This window comes from Ornithodoros turicata, chromosome 5 (genome assembly GCF_037126465.1).
Source record: "Ornithodoros turicata isolate Travis chromosome 5, ASM3712646v1, whole genome shotgun sequence".
In the NCBI taxonomy this organism is placed as follows: Eukaryota; Metazoa; Arthropoda; class Arachnida; order Ixodida; family Argasidae; genus Ornithodoros; species Ornithodoros turicata.
This window is the reverse complement of record NC_088205.1, coordinates 82,895,387-82,912,413: the sequence shown is the minus strand read 5'-3', so window position 1 is coordinate 82,912,413 and position 17,027 is coordinate 82,895,387. Positions and strand designations below refer to the sequence as shown.

The window sequence follows — 17,027 nt, the reverse complement described above, 5'->3', positions numbered from 1 at the left end:
TGAAAAATCGAAAGTCTTCTTTCGACCCCAGTTTTGGGTGGAAAATAAAGCGCAGGTTCTGTTGTCTAGCTGAGCACAATTTTACATCGATCTGAGCACTTTCATTTTTTGGCTGAAAATGAAGAAAACGGTAAGCCTAACCTCTTGGTGTTTTTTAGGGTGAAAAATCGAATGTCTTCTTTCGACCTCAGTTTTGAGTGGAAAATAAGCACTTTTGGTAAAGGTAAAAAATCGAAGGTCTTCTTTCAACCTTGGTTTTGCGTAGAAAATAAAGCGCAGGTTCTGTTGTGTAGCTGCGCATAATTTTATGTCCATCTGAGCACTTTTATTTTACCTATCTATAAGATTCTATTGCATCTATGCTTAATTCTACCACGATTTGAGCATTGAGCTCCATTTTTCCTGGACATAATATATGCACCTTCTTTATGATGCACCTTTCTTGGGTTAAAAAGTCTCCAGCCAAAAAAAGCTTGTACAGTGAGCTATGTGGAGCGATTGTGGATACCTTGTGGAGCAGTAGACTGTGGAGCAACACTCGTTAACTGAATAAGGTTTTTGCCCAAGAAATACCACCAGCATGGTGCACCTAGAGAGCACATGGCAGACGTTGGTTATGAGATTGACGGCTCATGTTACATGCAGAAAAGTGGCAAGTGGCAAAAAGGAGCATGGTCATGGCATGGGAATCACAAATGACCTTCCATTCCTGAACAATATCTTTTTAATCGTAGGTGTTAAAAGGCGTCACAAAACCTGACTGAAAACCAATATAGGAAAACGCAAGCTACACCAACAAGTGTTTCAAAATTCTGGTCCACATAATCGAGTCTATTGACACTGTCACTGTCGCTGAGCCCCTTTCTGGTCATCTGTTTTCACTTCCTGTCGTTCTTCTGTGAGTTGATTGTGAACGTGCATGAGTCCTTTGAAGTACTTGACCGTTTTGACGCGTAGCTCGTTGGTGGCGTCTTCGTCGCAGACGATGATGGTGCGCGGATGCTGCTGGAATGCGGACACTGTCCACATGTGGCTGATGCCTTCTTCGACTGCTTTGTACAAGGCGAAGGCTTTGTGCGCTCCCGTTATCAAGATCATAACCTATGCATCAAAATAAAATGGGGGTCACAATTTTGCTAGCTTAGGGCTAATGAATTTAGCTAGTTCAGGGTTCAGCGTTTCCAGAACTGTGTCTAAATTAATACTTTTTTTAAATAATCAACTGTCATTTTTAACGCAGTAATGCATAGAAGTATTACTCAATATGTATGCCATCTTTTCCGTCATCCATGTCCTTGTTTCCTCTCATGACACCACAGAGCACACTTTTTTTTGTGTGTGTGTGACAATATCGGTATCACCAGTTATCGACATTTCCCTGTGCTGTACAATTTCCGCGAGTCACTCTTCGCTTCAGTATATTATCATTTGTGTCATTTTTTTTCAAAGTCTATCGCAATAATGTCCTCTCATCGGTCTTACCTCACGTGCATCCATGACGGTACCCACTCCGACCGTCAGGGCTTCCTTGGGTACCTTGGTAAGGTCGTTCCCGAAGAAGCGTGCGTTGGCCAGAATGGTGTCCTTGGCCAAAGTCTTGACACGAGTGCGTGATGCGAGGCTTGACCCCGGCTCGTTGAAGGCGATGTGCCCATCCGGGCCGATACCTAAGGGTCGCAAGCAGACCATAGAGGGTTTATAGAGGGTTTGTCAGACTGGTTCATAAATGGCTCCTGAGACACCAACACATGCACAATATCCTCTCAAAATGTGCTACAGTCAAGAGAAAGCTAGCTAGCAGTTTACGGGGCTGACCAGTGGTAACGCTTCTGCTTGCTGATCCCAGTCTAGAACAGCAGCAGTTTGGTGTGGGATACAAATCACTCAGACATGTCGTACCGTCATTATGGGGACTGCCCATTCTTGTGCTTGTATTGTGAAGTCAAAACCCAAAATTATAACAACACTGCCCTCGACATCACCGTCAGCAGTTCCTCGTCTTTGTTCTACAGAGCACACAAATATTGCAAATTTAGTTTTCGGAAATCGCAAACTAGTTCTCCATCGCCATCACCTCTGTAGTTTGTAAAACTGTTCCTGTTCATGGTAGTGCCACCTTAGAACAGAAACCAGATGTTCGTGTACACTTTTCCTATGGCTACGAGGCTCCGTTGAATGAAACTCGGTGTACCGCATTCACCCGTAACAGCCAATCACGACTCAAAACCAGTAAATAGCTCTGGTTTGTGCTTTTAATGTCGAACATTTCGATACTAAGCCGCAGTTTCAAAAATTTTCCTTTCAATTTCTCAACAAGAGCATGTGGATCGAGTCATTTCCCCACCACAACAACTTCCCAAATACCTATTCCTTGTTCCGAATACTTAGGCAAAAAACACAACCTCCAACAAACAGCTCGACCCCTCCGGCATCCAGAATGTCCTGCTCATACGCTTCGCACTCGGCTTCCAGGTTGACCGCGTTGCCATCCAGAATGTGTGCGTTCTCTGGGAGGATGTCAACGTGCTTGAAGAAGTTGTTCCACATGTACGAGTGGTAGCTTTCTGGGTGGTCTCTCGGGAGCCCTACGCAAAAATTACTATCCTTCGAATCAACAATTCCATGGCAGTCTGTGCAGACCAATTAGAGAGCTGCAAGGCTAAGAGCCACCGTGTAACAAAAAATAAAAAAGTGCCTCAGACACTGGGCCTCGGTGATACGCTCGCAATAAAGCTACGCCTAATTAGGGAGCGACTTTTTCGGGTTAAACCCGATTCCGCCCGGTTATCCCCCCCCCCCCCGAACTGACTTCGACCAATTCGGGTTAAACCCGATTTCTCCCCGAATTCCAGTCACTATGAAATCCTCAGGTGACGTTTCCACTGGAGACGAACAAAGGTCGCCACGTGTAACTAGGGTTGCCACCAGGCCGGTATTATACCGGCACGGCCGGTTATTTGCTCGCTCTGCCGGTTGCCGGTAGGAGGGTGACACCTCATACACAGACACAATTTGCGGCTCAAAACCTTTCATAGGACGGGCTTTTCCGGGCTTTTCCCTTCAACATTCCACTACAGCTTGAATAAATCAGTAGCACAGACCCAACTCCGCGCAGTCACCACTTGTTTCCATAGTTACTCATTATTATTATTATTATTATTATTATTACACACATGGAACACGTTTCCTCCTATTGTCTTCAGCTCTGTCTCTGGTTTTCTGTGTGCAATTCCACCCCTCACCCACTTCCCCTTCCCGCGAGCATTTCCTCCTTTCCATCTATTCCACCTCCTCTCCCTCAGCCGGTATTTTTCACTACGAAAGGTGGCAACCCTACGTGTAACGCATGTAAGAACGGGTCACTTACATTTCCAGCAAAACACCCATGTGTGTCAACACTGTCTATGCCTTCGGGGATTACCGCTGGTAGGTCACTATCCCGCAAAAAAAAAAAAAAAAAACAGAGAGACTAGGAAAGGACTTAATAGACAAGAGGAGAAACAAAAACGCCCGATAACACCCGAATGCACAATTATCGTCCGATTTCTCCCCGAATTACAGATTTTAAAATAGCGCCCGTTTTTTTTACACCCCGAATCTGAGAAAGGCAATTAACCCGAGAAAGACGCTCCCTACGAACGTGTCCCTGTCGTTAGAATGTTTCCTCAAATCTATACCCACTCACCAACATATTCGTCCATGTTGAAGGTCTTCACATAACGAAAGGACACTGTTCGGTCCTTATGAAATTCCACCAGCTTCTTGTACATTCCAAGTGGCGTTCCCCCTGTAAGAGTAAGATCAGCTCTCACTCCATTGTGTTGATGAGCGTATATTTTCTCGCAGAAACTGTAACGGTAAACTGCGGTACTGACCTGTTGGAAGACCCAGGACAAAGTACTTGTCCGGTCCCGGTCGGAAGTCGTGGATACGTTTGCGAATGTAACGGGCCGCCCAGTCAGCCACCTCTTCGTCATTGTCTAATATGACCAGCCTCATGTCTGAAATTAATGAGCTCGAGATGTATTTATTTCCACGATACCACAGACCCTCAAAGGCTCAGGCAAAAGCTAGATTGTCTGAGCAATAACGCAAAAAAGGATAGCTTACAGAAAAACAGCATTGAGGCATATAATATAATCGCAAGGTTCCCATAGAGAGGTTTCCACATACTGTACATTGATAATATTTCGGAGAGGCTCACCAATACCAGATGACATCTAAGAGGAACAACTCAACAACAACAGCTTTATTTCCAGATGATGAACGGGGAGTTTAATCGTCAGGGGCGATGCTCTGCCCCATTGCTGGTGAGGAACAGCTCAAGTGTGAGTGTAAATATTGAAAATATTGCGTCAAGGGCTCATCATCGTTTTCTTTCTTTCGTTTCTTTTTGCCACGGGTTCTTTAATGTACACAGACAGCAGTGTACATGATGTACAAGGCCACCTAGCAGTTTTTAGCCACGGCCCAAAACAACATCTTTGAATTTATGAAACAGACGGCATCGTTTTGCGAGGCTACACTGCACTCCAGTCAAAGTATGTGACTTTTGTGCCAAGATCATGCAGACGAACTTCGGAATATGTGAAGACTACAATCTGGTCTCGTTTTCCTTCAGATATGCATAGGAATTCTCCGCTCCTCGGTGCACACTTGACTCGATAAGGTAACAATAAGTGATACGACTGAAGCGTCTGCTCAAAGTCAAAGGTTCTTCCAACAGCAGTGTATACCCACGTCTGAACGCGTTGTAGTATACCCACTTTAAGTGTATACACACTGTATGTGCACAAAACAGGTTCAAAGACATACTATCTATATCTACATATATATCGAGACGTTGAATAAAATTTTCTCAAACAGGACTATATCGCTTTTGCTGAGCTAACACCTGGGGCATTTCCGTGACACGCAAACCGCAATGATGCGAGGCACAAGACCGCTCCTACACAATGGAAAAGCGCAATATTACTCGAAGCACCGCGCTATTTTACCTGGATAAAAGCTCTTGCACGCAAAATCCATCGCTGGAAAGGAAACTGAGCCGATCACTGCAGGGCACACATCGTCGTGTCAAATTGCATTTTTTGCCCTACGGGGACGGTGGTCAACAGAACCGAATACGACGGACAACAACATGCGTCTATGTACAGGCTATTTCGTCTTTTTTTTTACTTACCTCACGTGCACGTGCAGCTGCCCAAAACACAAACAGATCGCGCGTCCTGTCCTGTCAACGACCTATCGCGTTGACCCTGTTTACCCTGCTCTGGCTCTGCGCTCTGCTCTGCAACGAGCGCTCCTAACGCTAATTTGGGTTCATTTTCAGGTTCTCCTAATCGCTTCAAAATCAAGGCCAGTATTTCGTTGGACTCTACGGGTTCTTTCTTTTCTTTTTTGATTTCAGAAAAGAAAAAGAGTAATGCAAGGGTCAGCAGGATCTGTGGAAAACTGCAGAGGTCGTTTCTTCCGCGTTCTGGTTTGGATTGATCGTTGGATAGGATTGCTTGTTGTCTGTGCTATCTGCTTGTCTTGTCATGACATGTTTTCCACTTTTTAGTTTCGTTTTCTCGCTATTTTTAAGACAAATCAGCTGTCGTACTTGGTCAAGACCAACTTTCCTAGAAAGGGATAGTAACGTTGATCCAGACATGGTCCGTATAAACCATGGTATATATACATGTATATAAACCGTATAAATCAAGGATGGCCACGATCGGTTTGTATGACACACACCCTTCAGATAGCAGTGAGAAGTACAAATAAATTCGGTTATTTTCACAATATATATTGTTTGCTCGAATTACTCGAATCATGTCTCGAAAATCAAATGGTCTGGCTGGGTCGCCTGGGTCTGGCCGTCTGGCCCATGTTTTTTGAGTGCCCTTTTCAGTGACTTTCATCTTTCATCGTTTTCCCGAATGTTCGGTAGGGTACGCCACTTCACTTACTTACGTGACGCGAAATAATAACAACAATCAAATTTGAATGGCACGTAAGAAAACTACGTTGATAATTTTACAGTTAATAATGATCACTGCTTTCGGAAGGAAGGCGGAGCTGATGTCATTTTGCAATCTGTCCAAATATGGTCTGGCGTTGTTTCGTAAATAATACCGAAACCAAGTAAGTTATCGCGCACGCTGTTCTTCTGGGATAGAGCTCTAGCTCTTGCACCCCAGCCAAAACACTAACCAACACACACAAATATGGGAAACTTGGATTCTGTGAGTGTTCGTCTGTTGTGTTGATATTTTATATCGCCGGCCGGTCGAGCACCACGTGAGTCGCACGTTTCTGTTACTGACACTTCGGTACAATGGGTACAGAAGGTACCGGACAGCTTGCAACCGACGATGCAAAAGCAATCAAAGAAGAAGGAAACAAACTTTTTAAGGCGGCAGATTACATAGGTGCTCTGGAGAGGTACACGCAGGCTTTGAAACTATGCGATGATCACAGTACGAGAGCCACACTTTTGAGCAACAAGGCCGCTGCTAATCTTAAGCTCGAGAGGTACGAAGATGCATTGGAGGACTGCACGTCAGGTAAGTGTATCGTCGTAAAATTTATTCGTGGTCAAAAGCTTTGTATATAGGAGGAGAGAAAAATCCTCAGGATCTTCGGATAAGTTTTTGGGGAGCTCTAGCAGGGGGGAAGTTTGCATTGTGAAGCTTCTTTCTTTTCTTTTTTCATAGTATTTTTTTAAAAACTAAACATTCAGAAATTCTTCGATATCTATCGGGCTTGAAAAATTTTATATACGACCTAACAGAGGTGCCAAAGTATTTGTGTACCCGTGAACCAAGAGTTCATTCAAAAACTGACCGTAAAAAACCTGCAATATTGATGCTAGTCTAGAAAATCACTAAGTACCCTGCTTTCAGGCCCATGATTGGTGCGAGACTGACATAAATGATGTCAACAACGATCTATTTGCAGCGCTGGAAATAACGCCATCAGACGTGAAGGCTCTCTTCCGTCGTAGCCAGGCCAATGAGGCTTTGGGAAAGGTTGACGAAGCCTTCAAGGACGCTCGCAAAGCCCTGCACATTGACCCGAACAACAAATCTCTGCAGGTGACACTGCAGAGTCTGAGTGCCAGGCTGCAGGACATTGTACGAAAAAAAACTTTTTTCCAACTGGTAATGAGTTTTAAAATTAAAATGTGCTTAAAAATTTCAGGCAAAAGAACAGAGCAGCACGATTAAAAAGGTCGAGCAGATGTTGAGCGTCATAAGTGATCCAGGGACGTCCCTTGACCTGAAGCAACAGGTACGTAATTCATACATGATCTCTGTTGCAGTGGTGGATCCAGGGTCCAAAAAAAAAAAGCTGCTATTACACATTAGTTTTCCTCCTCTCCCCTCGCCAATTATGTGTTTCGACGATGAACCCCCCCTAAAAAAAGCGCTGGTCTGGATCCGACGCTGCTTTGTCATCTGCTACGTTTGAACAACTTACCGCATTGCTTATCAAGCTGGCTTACTTCGTTATACTTACTTACCTGCGTGCTTACTATTTAGGCACATCCCTGTGGACTAAACTTATGTTAGAATCAGCAAGTACACCTTTTTTTTCTGCGTGTGTGTGTGTACCTTCTTTTTCTTTTTTCTTCACTAAATCTATGACTACCACCGGTTGAACTTAATCTATTAGATGTCGTCGATACCACTCATTTAAAATGACAACACCAGCTCCTGTGCCTATTTAGTTGCAAAATAGGCCAGCAATGCTCTCCCACTTCAGCCATTCAGACTAACAACTGACGTAATACCTTTCTTTTTCTTCTTACAAACAAACAAACAAACCTTTCTATTCTCCACCTCAGGCTGCCAACAACCTCGTCGTCATTGCCCGCGAAAAAGCCGGCACGGAAATCATCTCGAAGGACAGGGGACTCAGCCAGTGCCTTGCAGCAATGCGGAAGCTAAAGGATTCCCAGTTTTCTCTGTCCTGCATCAGGATGTTCGGCGAATTGGCAAAAAATAATGCCGACCGGGTATATTTAATATTTTACTCGATACTATGTTTCCCGCTTACGATTTCCAACTAAAGGTGTGCGAGTTAACGTCCATACTCTAGGCGTTGAGTGTCGTCGAAGAAATGGGTCTGCCTTGGATCCTCGACGAGATGGTCACCAAGGATGAGGAGCACATAACGGCAGTCCAGTACCTCATCCAGACCATCATCGGTGCGCTCACCGGAATGGATCCCAAAGAGGGGAAGAAGCCAGACAAGGAACTTATGAAAAGTTAGTTTTGTCTAGGATTCCACATTTTCATCATTTATTCCTGGGGAGATTTGGCGGGTGTCTTTCAGTATTTAGTATATGTTTTGTCAAATTTGGATATTCTGGGCATTTTAAAACGTTTGCGCTAAAAATAAATGCTGAAACGTGGGCAGCTACAGTCACCAGGGAGAGTTAGACAGCGATGACTCGTGGAAGGAGGACAGCTTAGTAGGAGGGCATTGAGAATGCAAAGAATTTCCTTTCTTTTTTTGTTAAAGGATTCCATGTGTCCTTGAACCCCCTGGACCAACTGATAAAAGTGTCACTTGCATCCTATTTTTATATTCTACACAATTCAGAGCTTTTTTTTTTTTTTTTAATATGCCAAATTTCCCAAAAAATATTCGGCGGGTGTTTTTCGGACAATGCTGCAAACGCGGGACCCTAGTTATGTCCTTTGTAGTTACATATATTCTGTGCTTGATTCGAGAATTTATTAGTATACATGGGAAAAATGTGGGTTGGTCCCAGTGGCCTTTGGAAGTTGATAAGGATATTGATAATGAAGTTCTTATCTGAGCACCAAATTTGGCACCTTACTCCTTCCCCTTTTGGGAAAGTATTTCCTTGGGTGCTGACTTAGAAATCTGCAAATAAATTGGCACCTCATTGAGGCAATCGAAAGAGATTGCCAGTGTTTGCTTCCTTTACCCATTCTTACCCTCTCAACATCACTGCGGAGCATTCTGCAACACCCCTGATCACGTTAACACCCCTTATCTCGTTAACATCACGCAGAATACGAAAAAGAGGTAGACGCCATCATGACGGCACTCGTCAAGAAGGTATCCAGTCGCGTGATGACCGCTCAGGGCCGCGACGCCATCCTAGAGCTCATCATGAAAAACGTCGACTATGAAAATCTCAACTGGGGAATGAAGCTCGTCGACGGCGACGGCAAGTTCCTCGTCCGCGGAAGAGACTGCCCCTCGACTGACTCTGTTTGAAACTGTGGTACACAGGGTTAGCGGAGATCCTGGAAGTGGCAAGCGAGTTAGATGGCATACGTTACGAGAGCAGCATGGACATCACGCCAAACACGAGGCCAAACTGTTCCGTCTGTCTCGATAGGATCTACTTCTGCATGGACTACGACAAGGCTAAAGAAAAGTTCCGCGACAAGGTGGATGACTTTGTGACGTAAGCAACGTACGATTACACTGAAATGTCACGACATGAGGCAGTTTCTAAGTAGTATTGTTTTCTGTCTGCAAATGAGCCGTTAACTTTAAATATAAATGAATACAACTTTTGCAAATTTAGAAACTCAGTTTCGAAAATTGCATCACACTGTCGACAGCTAAGTGGTCGCAGCGTGTATTTCAATTCGGGAGAAATTGAATTTACGTGACAGTGGCAAGTCCTCTAAGTTGGTGGGCTGCGGTCAGAAATAATTGAACGACACTGTAATTAAAATGATATGAAATTGATTCAATAGATATAATGAAAATGTATGCACTTTTCCCAGAACAACACATCTTAACTATACATCATTTAATGTTAATTATAATGCTACTCAGCATGGCGTTGAGGGACAAAATTTTTAAGATTTCAGAGATATCCAGCTTAGTATCTGAAGCATACTTTCAGTATATTCCAATCAGTATTTGTACTTTTAGGGCAAAGCTGAGCGAACCTGACATCGAGAGCAAGATAAGAGTAGCTTCTGCCATCACAGCTCTCCTAATGGTAAGGCTATCTATGAATACTGATAAGATTGACCAGCAGTACCAGTTAGAGTTTGCCTTTTAGGGTCCACTCGATGTCGGAAACCACTGCCTTGCGGGACGAGGAGTGGTAGAAATGATGTTAGCAATGGCCAATTCAGACGACGAGCTGCAGCAGGTCAGTATTGATACGCAACTGTCTTTGAAAATAGAGTTGTCCCAGGTTTTACCTCAATGCGGGTAATGCAGAACAAATCTTTCTAGGAGGCCTCAAAGTATGTTTCGCCCTATTCAGGAGCTAGCGCGCACATAAAATACTAACGATGCTAACTAACATAAAGGCTATTTGCACTGAGGTGCAATTGCCACTTTTCAAAGCTGTATTATCTCGGGATTACTAAACTCAGCTGCTATAGTAATACACGAAAAAAAAATTCTCAGTTAGCTCAAAGAGTATTTCGTAGCATTCAGGAATTGACGCGCGTAAAGTGCTAATTAGCACTGTGGCTGTCTAAGGAACTATATTTCTCTATTTTGCCTCATAATTGCGAAGAAAGCTTCGATTCACTACGGCAGCTTATATTTAGGGCCTGACTTTTTCGGGTTTTATTTTTGGCCAAATTCGGGGGGTAAATATCGGGTGATATTTTTCATTCGAAAATTCGGGTGTATTCGGGTTAAATCCCGTTACGGCATATTCTGTCGTCAGGAATTCGGGTGTATTCGGGTGATTTTTTTTTTATTTAATAAAAATTTGTCTTAACATGGAACTAATGTTTAGCAATGTTATCAAACTTTATTTTAATGCACGCTTACGAGTGTGCCACGCGACCCGGATGTTTTCAGGTTGATTTGGGTTAAACCCAAATTTTACATATTTCGTTCGGGGGGTAAATATCGGGCGGATACGGGTTTAACCCCAAAAAGTAAGGCCCTACTTATATTCTGTCAAGCCCGCTTGCCAAAAACAGGTCTAGATCTCTGCAAAATCTGACCATTTTATGGATGCTGGATCGTTGTTAGACGGTATGGTAAACACAAGATCGTAAAAACGAATCGCAGAGGGTTGCAGCGGAAGCGCTCATCGCTGCAGCTTCGAAGAAGGACAAGTGCACCAGCATAATCTCCATGGGGATGGGAATCCTCAGGAAGCTGTATGAGTCCAAGAACGATGCCATCAAAGTCCGAGCGCTGGTGGTCAGTAGCATTTAGAAAGTACGGATCGTTGATATGCACGTTAGGTCACGACATTTATATTGTACAGGGCCTCTGCAAGTTGGGCTCCTTCGGAGGAACAGACAGCAGTGTCCGACCCTTCTCCGAGGCCACGTCCCTCAAACTGGCTGCTGCCTGTAGAAAGTAAGAGACGCGTTCCTCTGGCCTTGCTCTCCGCAGGTGTTGACTCTTTCACCGCACCAACTTCACCGCTGACACCGCGGAACAAACGACACAGGTTCCTGGTGAATCCGCAGAAGGACAAGGATCTAAGAAAATGGGCTGCGGAAGGCCTGGCGTACCTGACTCTAGATGCCGAGATCAAAGAGGACCTCGTTGAGGACAAGGAAGCTATTCAGGCCCTCATAGAGATCGCTAAGGTAAGCGAGCGCGAAAAATGGGGAAGATCACAGATCACAGACATCTCCGACGTCTTGCAGACTGAACAAAAGGCAGTATTATATGGCGTTGTCACGACGCTGGTCAACCTCACCAACAGTTACGAGAAGCAAGAAGTGATTCCGGAACTCATCGAGCTCGCAAAGTTTGCGAAACAGCACGTTCCAGAAGAGCATGCCCTGGTATGTGGAATTTTTTTCTGATGTCGCGATTAATAATGTCAAAGTCACACGAAGTTGTATGGCATCTTCAATTACTCAAGGTACCGCGTAAATCAGGCTGTAGGTATACCTTTCTTCTTTTTTTTTTATATATATATCCTTGTCTCATGCGCCAGCCCTTGGCAGAAAAGAGTGTCTCACAACAATGGGTGGTTCCCCCCTCTGCTTGTCGCTTGAGCTGCTCTGCAGTCCTTTGGGTTTCGTGCATTTTTAAAATTAAATTTATTACCGAGCTAAACGCCATGCTTGAGTATAAAAACCTTGTTTCCCCCTTTACAATCCATAAGTTTGGAGTCGACCACTGTCCCAGTTAATACGGTACTAACGAAGCAAGTACGTTACATTTTTGGCAAGTTTAAAAAATTAGGTGAGGACAGAAAAACATGCGCAAGTTGATTAAATTTAGACACTGTGGCGTCAACTTCCAATTTGACGTTAATGCCACAGAGCGTGAAGTGAGTGAATTTCAAATTCAGCCAAAAAAAAAAGGAGGAAACTTTGAAGTTATAGAAGATGGCACTGTTGAAAGAAAAAAATGAGAGTGATTCAAAAAGGACATAACCTTCCACCTTCAGGACGCCAGAGAATACGTGGAGAAGCGCATCAAGTTGCTCGGCGAATCTGGTGTCACGGTGGCCCTGGTGGCACTCTCTGTAACCGAGAGCAACAACAGTAGGGAAATGATAGCCAGGTATGAAGGAGAGAGAGCAGTTAACTCGAGCCCTGTTATGGGACATCTGTGTTGAGAATTCTTGAAAGATATGTTTGTTTGCTCCCCTCAGGGTATTCAATGCCATCTGTGAACAGCAGGAGCTGAGGGGACATGTGGTACAACAAGGTGGCGCAAAGGTGGCACACGTATACTTTAAACTTCCGACACGGCGCAACATTATCTGTGTAGTCACACGAGCGAAATCCTCGCGGAAGATTCTAGTGGAAGAAAAAGCGGAAACACTGCTCACAGAGACGAAGTTCCATCCTGCGTTACGTTGAGCATTCACACGGTGCGGAATATCGAGAGTGGCGCACTGCACACTTAGCAGACGACACCGTCAGCGTCTTTCCTGTCGTCCTGTCCGTGCTACAGAATATCTTGTGGCTGCGTCGCAGGATGTTCCCCACGTTTAACAGTGTACGTGAACACTGGACGTTGAGCGCTCGCGCTCAGAATGCTACGGCGTTTTTTGAGTCTTCCGCTTCCGCGAGGAATGTCGCTCGTGTGAATACACGGCACGTGAAATCTCGGTTAATTTAAAGCTGTCTTTTTGTCCACTGGGTGCAGGCCCTCCTAAAGCTCTCATTGGAGAACACAAAGAACGGCAAGCTCATCGCAGCTCAGGCCCTTGCACGACTCGGGATCACCATCAACCCTGAAGTGGCTTTTCCAGGACAGAGGGTGAGTTCAATGGCTGTGGGAGGCCAGGCTACAAAGGGTTCTTGCACCATCACAAAAAAAAGTGACTATGCAGTAGAATCTCGATGATACGATTGCGGATTATACGAATTATTTTTCGGTCCCGGCCGGAATGCCTATTCTTCCCACGTATTACAGTTCGGATGATGGGAACGTGTTATCTTGCCTTTGCGGATAATACGAATGAGCTGAGAAAGCAACAGACGGCTGCCGTGCACGCACACCACAAGGAAAGATAACGTTAAAAACTAGAAGCTAACTTCTCTGATTGCGGGTAGAGAGGAAACACAAAGCAAAGTACGGCTTTTCTGCACTTTAGTGTGCTTACCTATTTCGTACGAATTTCGGATGATACGAGTATTTTCTGCGACCCCGAGAGATTCGTATCATCGAGATTGTACTGTATTGCAGTTGGGCTGCTCCATAGTCAGTTCTCAGAAACAGTTCACTGCTAAGGTCCGTAACGGGCTGAGTCGACTCTGCTGTCTTTGTTGTTATACTTTCTACCTTTTTTTTTTGTATATATATTGTCGATATTATTACGGATGACTAGTTATAGAAATATGAAAAGCAAACTGTATGTTTCCGCCCGTTTGCTTCACCCATTACACTGCTTCGAATCGTCGTGTCCTTGAAAATAGTAAGCAGTCGAGTCAACAGAACGAAGTCACTGTACCTGTACCTTGTTAGAAGCCAAATCAATGCAGTAGATTTATTTTTTCTGTCGCCAGCCATGCTAGATTACGCTATTATAGCTAAAGCCCCTAGCTTTCTGCGGTGGAAAATGAACATTTCTGCGAAGTGGGAATTGCAGATTCATAGAATTCTGCAGGCACGGGAAAACAAGCAAAAAATGTTATAGCATTCTCCCAAGATCACTTACCGACTCGTCCCGCGTGCTTTTCGAGCCTTTCGTAACTTTTCAGTGCGCAAAGAAAATTAGACTCAACTCTGACAATTTCTTTTCTGGGCGTTCCTTCGTTAAATTTCATTGCGGCATGTTCAGTCGTGTAAGTGCCAGCAGTGTCAGCCATGTCAGGCATTGCAGTTGCGACTGATCGGGTGTAACCCGCGAAGATGTCACAAATCCATTGAAATCGTTATATACGTCAAATATTCTGCGAAAAACACACAATTTTGAGGAAAACAATAGGTTCCGCGTGATATGGCCAACTCTGAAATTTCTTGGAATTGCGGGAACCTATGGGCTCTAATTATACAGTCTATTACAGTGATGCAAATACTGTATATCTGCTTACAGGCTGTGGAAGTTATCAGACCCCTCCAAGAGCTGCTGCATCCGGAATGCAGTGCTCTGCAAAACTTCGAGTCCCTCATGGCTCTTACAAACTTGGCTTTGGTCAGCAACAGCGTTCGGTGAGCCATTGTCCGATTTACAATTCAATAGCCAAGCATTTTTCTTCTCGTATATGCAGGCAACGCATGATCAAAGACGGAGGAATCACGTCCATCGAGTCTTACATATACGACGACCATCCCATGCTTAAGAGAGCTGGGATGCAGTGTATCCTCAATTTGATGCAAAGTGAAGAGGTGGGTACCATATTTGTCGCTGCATGTTTGAAGTTCTACATCTTTGGGTAAAACCCGATTCGACCCAGTACAAATTGAATTTAATCTTGGATCTGGTTAAGGAATGATGTTGACCTTCTAGGCTTCATGCCAAAGAGTTAAAGTTCATCCCGAATATTGGGTTTAGAAACAACGTCTAAATTTTTACCTTAAGAATTGGCGAAAGAAACTAAAAAATGTTGTACTGTTTGTATAATGTGCACTCTCGGACGTCAAACATTTTTTCCTTATGGCTGAAAATAAATTGTTCGTGCAACTACAACATCAATGTAACGAGTGCACACCAATGAGAAACAAAGAGTTCCACCCTTTCAGATGCGCGATACGAAAACTCCTTGGAAGAAAATATGGCAGACAGTTCGCGTGTCTTTTGATCCGTGGAACGGCAGCTTCTGACACTCATATCCTATGTCATTTTGACATGGCTCCCCCCACCCCTATAGCTAAGTGGGACACATGTTACACCATGCTGAGCATACAATTCTGCGACATCTGTTGAGACATAACATTTGCATTACCTTCTGCTTTCCAACGGGTATGCTGACGCACTGACTGGTACGCAGGTCATGAAGATATTTGAGAAAGGTGACCGGATCAAGTACTTGACTTTGTGCCTCGACGAGGAAGACTACGACACAAGTCAGGCGGCCGCGGGCACCCTCGCAATGCTGACGTCTGCCAGCAGTGTTGCGTGTCAGAAGATGACTGAGGTAGGCTGACGAGTCAGTTTTTGACGGTGAACACGACGTGTAGTGCCATTGAAATTAAATATTTCTGCCTGGAAGTATTTACTATCACCCAACCCATGATGATTGTACTGCTCATTGTCAGAAGAAAGTATCTTAAAATATATGTGAACAGGTTTTAAATATAAGAACTTTAAAAAGTCTAACCAGATAATGGTTACTTGCAGATGAGCTCAACAATAAGACTGCAGAATGCAATAAACTTAGATGAGCATAATTGAACCAGTAGATGATTTTGTTTTAGGAATCCATGGAGGTGGCCAAGCAGATACCGCGAGGACATGCTTTTTACGAAAATTCTGAAAAGAAGCAACCAGAAAAATGTTTTTGTTTTCTGGTTTTTCTGCAATTTGTGCTTTCTTCCTGCACACAATCTCTACAGGGTGTCCCAGAAAACGTGCCACTGAATTATAATTAAAAAAAACTATGCCACCTAGAATCACGCAGCCAACAGGATTAGTTCTTACTAGGTTGTGCCTGCAAGAAGATAAAAACATTCGTTGGAATTTTGAGTGTGTTTGTACCCTGTGTGGGCAGAGTTTAGCAACCTCCTTTTGCCGGACTGAGAGAGAGGGCGCGCAAAAAAGTGGTCAAGCTCTAGGCTCACAAACACATGATGTTCGGCTATTTTTTGCGGAGGGATAGCTCCTCAATATTCGTGTCGATTATCATGAACTTGAGTAAATTCAGCACATGCTCCACATTGGTGCGGTAAAAAAGTAGACCTGTATTTGGCAAATTTAGTTCAGTTTGTAAAAACTGACAAAACAAAAGTTAAGTTAGATGACACTCGCATCAGGTGGCAAAAACCTTGCAAGAACAAATGCTGTTGTCCACGTGATTCTAGGTGGCATAGTTTTTATTATAATTTAATTACGTGTGATCTGGGATACCCTGTATATGCACTATTAACTACAAATAGTGTGAACGACTAACCAATAAGAAGCACAAAGTAGTACTTATATGAACCCCGCTCTTCTAATTCCGCCATTGCTTCAACACCCAGGTCGCGGAATGGGACGTTTCGCTGGGCGGACTGGCAGCCAGCAAGGACGAAGCACTGCAGCACCGCGGAATCTGTATTCTCTTCAACCTGGTTCACTCAAGCAAAGAAATTGCGGAGAAACTTGTCGACACAAAGCTACTCGAAGTCCTCATGGCTGTCACCCAGGTTGAGGGGACAGCAACCAACGAGAACGTACGCTCTCTGGCGGAACAGACGCTCAAGAAAGTCGAGGAGTGGAAGTTGATTCAAAAGCATGAAGAAGGTGATGCTTCTGACGTTGAGTGATCTCCGAAACCTTGTCACAGCTCCCGCCGTTGATGAGAAACAGTCAGCGAGTGTGAAATGGGCTTGCATTGTCTTCCCTTATAGTATTGTGCATATAACCGTTCATCCAGCCACTTATGTTTCTAATTATTTATGATAATAAAGACTTCAATTAATAGTGTTTGCTTATACCCGTAACTGCACAG

At 44.1% G+C, this 17,027-nt stretch overlaps 2 protein-coding genes across 3 annotated transcripts; one reads left to right on the top strand and one right to left on the bottom strand.

Moving 5' to 3' along the window:
- Nucleotides 1–706: 706 nt before the first annotated feature.
- LOC135395021 (glucosamine-6-phosphate isomerase 2-like) lies at nt 707–5,486 on the bottom strand. 2 transcript variants are annotated; one of them, XM_064626192.1, is made up of 6 exons: nt 5,183–5,486; nt 3,876–4,001; nt 3,686–3,787; nt 2,403–2,585; nt 1,483–1,667; nt 707–1,101 (listed from the first exon to the last, which is right to left on the bottom strand). In XM_064626192.1, exons 2-6 carry the CDS (start codon nt 3,997–3,999, stop codon nt 844–846), a joined length of 852 nt encoding a protein of 283 aa, XP_064482262.1. In that variant the 5' UTR covers nt 4,000–4,001; nt 5,183–5,486; the 3' UTR covers nt 707–843. The 2 variants fall into 2 exon arrangements, with proteins under 2 accessions (XP_064482262.1, XP_064482261.1); XM_064626191.1 differs by lacking the exon at nt 5,183–5,486 and adding an exon at nt 4,998–5,151.
- A 458-nt stretch (nt 5,487–5,944) lies between these two features.
- On the top strand, nt 5,945–17,000 carry LOC135395016 (protein unc-45 homolog B-like). The gene is made up of 20 exons (XM_064626182.1): nt 5,945–6,551; nt 6,946–7,121; nt 7,189–7,278; nt 7,835–8,005; nt 8,089–8,257; nt 9,035–9,193; nt 9,259–9,436; nt 9,916–9,985; nt 10,049–10,141; nt 11,026–11,160; nt 11,228–11,322; nt 11,417–11,558; nt 11,619–11,759; nt 12,374–12,489; nt 12,581–12,647; nt 13,081–13,194; nt 14,474–14,589; nt 14,649–14,766; nt 15,369–15,515; nt 16,558–17,000. Exons 1-20 carry the CDS (start codon nt 6,323–6,325, stop codon nt 16,840–16,842), a joined length of 2,811 nt encoding a protein of 936 aa, XP_064482252.1. The 5' UTR covers nt 5,945–6,322; the 3' UTR covers nt 16,843–17,000.
- Nucleotides 17,001–17,027: the final 27 nt, after the last annotated feature.